Genomic DNA, 4,559 nt, shown 5'->3' with positions numbered 1-4,559 from the left:
GGAGGAAAATATGTGAGATTGTTAGGTGCAATCAACATTGATGTGAATTCTCGAGATATATTTAGCAATCGCGATTTCAATTATATTGCTCAATCATAGTGAAAACTTTTTATAGTTCTCCTATAAATGGAATGTTCCTTCCATGCCGGTCATAATAAAAAAATCGAACATTTTGCAAGCCAAACTTGTATTAATATAACAATACTATCATAGTGTATCAATTTGTCTCCACGTCCAATACATACCTCCTTCATCGTATCAATGGTTGAAGTTGAGCATCAATTGAAATTAGAAGTAGCATTACATACGTGACGAGTATCATTTTACACAAAAAAGAAAAAGAAAAAAAAAGTAAACTTTTTAAAAGTGACATGATGTTGATTTGGTTTGCTATATAATGGAAACATAGTCGATTTGGCCAAAGAGTGTAGCGATTGAGTCAATATCAACGAATTATATGATTCGGTAACAATTACACGAGACGATGGTTATGAAAATACTCATCGATGATTGTGGATGACAATTATCGGTGACCATTAATTACAACTATTGATACACGATAGCGAGTGGATGATGAAAATTTTGTATTAATGACAATATATGGCCAATATTATTGTAAGTTTGGCTAAGTGGTGGACACATCGAAAAGAAAAGAGACAGAATGAAGATGTCCATTTAAGGCATGGATCTCTACATCAATGATGTAGCCATCGACAGTAAGACATCATTGACATTGACATGTAGTCAAAGGGCAATCGACAATACACGTCGATGAAGAGCACGACGAGTTGGCCTTCTAAATCAAGCTAAGTGTCTTTAAATCTTACTATTAACGTAGACAAGCCAAAAATAAAAATAAAAATCCCTAGCTGTTTTCTCTTCTCACTCACCGCTCTCTAATTGCTTATTTCTCTTCCTCTTCGAGCTCCCTCAATTGGGAAATAACTCTCAGTCAATTCGAATTTAGATTTTCTATCCCAATGTGATCTTGGAGTATTTTATTATTTTTATCTTTTTTTTTCCTTTACCTGATGTTGATGCTCCTTTTTTTGCTCATTGGATATATCTTCAGCTTCCATTATTAGGAATCAACCCCTGCTTTAAATCCTCCAAACCAAGAAGTTTGACAAGATCGAAAAGGAATATGGTGAGTTCGTACTACAGTATAAGCGGTCATACAATTTCTTCAAGTTTTGGAAGCTCTCGTATTCTGATTTTAGATTTAGATCTAGTAGCTCTATTCTCTTGATCTAGATTAAGACATGGGGTTCCTTAGAGGTGTTTCTATACTTGTTCAATCTCTCTTGATTTAGATATAATTATGAGAGCCTATTCAACATTGTTTCCGCACTACAATGATGATGAGGATGCTAAACATAAGTGCACTGCCCATTAAGTAAGCCATATCTATTTGAGAATGAGATAATGATGTGTGCTTATCATTCATGATAATATGAGATTCGATGATTAGCTGTAGTTTGGTTTTAATGTCAAGATAAATCTATGCTTGTGGAACAAGAGTGTGCTTATCATGCAGTCTACGCTTTATTGTTCTATTTTGCTTTTGGAATTTACTTTATTTTGAACTCTCGTGTATCATCTCAAACTTGAATGAAATGTTTACTTTCAAGAAAAAAAATTATAACTACATGTTAGGAACATGAAGACTGCAATGTCGATGGAAGACGAAAATTGATAAAAGGTTGAGTGGTACACAATGACTTGGGAGTTGTAACGGTTTGGGAATGAGGTCGGCACAAATCGGAAGCCTAGAATCTTTGTGGTGTAGTTACAAGTATGATTATTATTGATGGGCAATCATAATCACCGATTATGTATATTATGGCATGTACTTATTGTAGCATTCACCTTAATTAAGAACAAAGTCCCGATATACTTCTTTAGTTTGTCGATATTATCATCTTTTAAATTCCCGCCATATGCAGGTCTTCACTTTTAAACTCATCTTTTAGCTTCTTTTTTGTGCCAATTCAATTCTTGTCCGAATCATCACCGAACCCATCTAAGCAAAAGGTTTTTCGCCATTTGGGTCCGACACTAATTTTTCTAGCGAGATGACATTATCATCGACGGATCACACTTCCAAGTCTAGTTGATCTTTCAAGAAAGTTCAAGATATCCGACTCAGGAAAGATGAAAGTCACTCAAACCCCGCCATTTTTTGGGTTGCATTGCATGAGCTCTTTTCAACTATCTTTTGAGGGTTTTCGCATTTTGGCGGGTAAGGGATGTGATCAGGAGGGCCAAAACCAAGTCGCCATCCCCACCTAATTCAAAAACATTTCAGGTAGAGTGGCATTTCCGTAATAACGAGGCGGTGCGAGCTAGGGTTTCGCGTCCCATTTATAGATCCTCTCCTAAGATCCGCCTGCGCCAAAACGTTTCTCGTGTCGGTTTGATACCTCCTCTGTCTCTCTCTCTCTCTGTCTCTGTCTCTCTCTCAGTCACTACATAAGCACTCTCTCTCTCTCTCTCTCTCTATGTCGGTTTCATCTCTAGGTTCCTTCAAGTACCATCGTCACTGATTGCCCACTCCATTCCCTCTCTCTCTATCTCTCTCTGTGAGAGGCGCGTAAAGTTTTTCGTTTTCCCGCTCAGGGGTTCGATTCGCGATCACCCATCTCTGTTCTTCCCTCTGTTTTAGATCCAATACATCCCTCTTGCTCTGCCTCCTCGTCTAGTCCCTGTTCTTGATCTTGTTCTTGATCTTGTTCTTGTTCTAGTTCTTGTTCTTGGGTCTTCTTCTCCTCGCGATCGCGACGGTTCTTGGTCCTTGCCCGGATCGCGAGAGTTTTCTTGCGGGTACTGCTCGAGCGAGCTCGCGCTCTTCTTTACCTGGGAAGAAAAAGGAGCTTTGGAGATCGGTGAAAGAGGCTATGGAAATGCAGGACGCGAGTGACAAGGTGAGTTGATCCCGGGTTTCATTTCTGTGGTTCAGTCTTGAGTCGATCTTGGGGGTTGGGATTGATTCGGTAGGGGGATGAATGGAGAGATGAAACCCTAATTTCGTTTTGTTCTTTTCTCTTTGGGTTGCTCAATACAGGGATCGGAGTCGCCGGGGGTAGCTTCGTCGGAGGAGAGCCACGTGACGGAGACCAAGAAAACGTGTGCTGATTGCGGCACCACCAAAACCCCTCTCTGGCGTGGCGGTCCGGCTGGCCCCAAGGTAAAAAAATCAAATCTTTATCGAAAATCGAGTATGATCAGTTTACTTTTTTGGACTGATTTGTGTGATTAATACATCGAAGGGACATCTCTAATTTGATGTTTCGCTTGTTTAATTTTTTTTCCGCATTATGGAGTATGTCCATTCGTGGATCGATCGTGAACACGTGGATTTGATAATGTCCTTATGAAAAAAAAAACTGTGTTCTTGATTAGCAGTGATACAGAGATCGATCCAGAGAAATGGGTTAGCTTGTTTTAGCGAGTCTTGAAATGGGATCGGCTCGATTCATAGATTGGATCTGTAAAAACATCTTCTTGATGGCGAAGCACCCGTTCTCTTTTTTCCCCCTTTTGGTGTAAGCTGGCCGTTCCTGTGTTTTTGACCACGCGATCTTGATCTTGTCCTTGCAGTCTCTGTGCAACGCGTGTGGGATCAGGAGCAGGAAGAAGAGGAGGGACCTTCTGGGCGTAAGCAAGAAACCCACAGAGGACAAGAAGCGCAAGAAGATCAACAGCCACAGCCCGAGCAACAACAGCACCGGCAACCGATTCGGCGATTCGTTGAAGCAGAAGTTGCTGGCTTTTCTCAGAAAAGAAGTGATGATGCAGAAGAAATCCGCTGTGCCGTCATCGTCGTCCTCATCGACATCGAGCCTCGAGAGGCAGAGGAAGAAGCTGGGCGAGGAAGAGCAGGCGGCTGTGCTGTTGATGGCCCTGTCTTACGGCTCTGTTTATGCTTAATAGGGTTATTAGGTAGTTGAGAGAAAAAATAAATAAAGAAAAAGGAGGGGGAAAAAAGAGAGAAAAAGGGAAAGGGAGAAAGAATCAAGAATGTCAAATTGGCAAAAAAAAAAAAGTTTTGGGAGGGCTACTTTAGGCGCAAGTCTAATTATGTTCTGGGGGGAGTTCTTGTATTCTTTTGACCAGCTGTTTTGACCGAAATCGAGAGGAGAGAGGGAGGAAAGAGAGAGAGACGCCGATAAGTGTAAGAAGTTGGAGGAGATTTGATGTCTTTTTGTTTCTCTGTTCTGTGCTAACGTAATATAAGAGTTGTCCAATTTTCAATTATTTCCCATTTGCTGCTGTTGAATTCTTGCCATGTTTGGTCAATTTGCGACTTTGGTTATGACCCAAATGCAAGTTGAGTGCTCAGCATTCGTTTATGAGGCCGTAGTGTAGTTATTGACCCGATAAGAATGATATGCAATGGGAAATGGAATCATATATAATCAGTACGTCTTGTATTAATAGGGGAAAATTTTAAATAAGGACTCAAAGTGTTATTATTTTCTCAATAGGGGAAAATTTTAAATAAAAACTCAAAGTGTTATCATTTTCCAAAAGAGAATCTGAAGTGAAGTATCCAAAAT

At 40.1% G+C, this 4,559-nt stretch overlaps 1 protein-coding gene across 1 annotated transcript; it reads left to right on the top strand.

Annotated features, from left to right (window-relative positions):
• Positions 1-2,393: 2,393 nt before the first annotated feature.
• LOC104415216 (GATA transcription factor 16) lies at positions 2,394-4,257 on the top strand. Its single transcript, XM_010026467.3, has 3 exons — positions 2,394-2,924; positions 3,065-3,187; positions 3,601-4,257. Exons 1-3 carry the CDS (start codon positions 2,898-2,900, stop codon positions 3,928-3,930), a joined length of 480 nt encoding a protein of 159 aa, XP_010024769.1. The 5' UTR covers positions 2,394-2,897; the 3' UTR covers positions 3,931-4,257.
• The last annotated feature ends 302 nt before the right edge of the window (positions 4,258-4,559 follow it).

This window comes from Eucalyptus grandis, chromosome 8 (genome assembly GCF_016545825.1).
Source record: "Eucalyptus grandis isolate ANBG69807.140 chromosome 8, ASM1654582v1, whole genome shotgun sequence".
Lineage (NCBI taxonomy): Eukaryota > Viridiplantae > Streptophyta > Magnoliopsida > Myrtales > Myrtaceae > Eucalyptus > Eucalyptus grandis.
This window is presented reverse-complemented; position numbering and strand designations above follow the sequence as displayed.

Bases quoted from the DNA above. Each gene is read 5' to 3' on its own strand.
- LOC104415216 (XM_010026467.3), top strand. From the start codon at position 2,898: ATGGAAATGCAGGACGCGAGTGACAAG. The intron at 2,925-3,064 runs GTGAGTTGATCC...TGCTCAATACAG, and splicing joins TGCAGGACGCGAGTGACAAG to GGATCGGAGTCGCCGGGGGT. The intron at 3,188-3,600 runs GTAAAAAAATCA...TTGTCCTTGCAG, and splicing joins GCGGTCCGGCTGGCCCCAAG to TCTCTGTGCAACGCGTGTGG.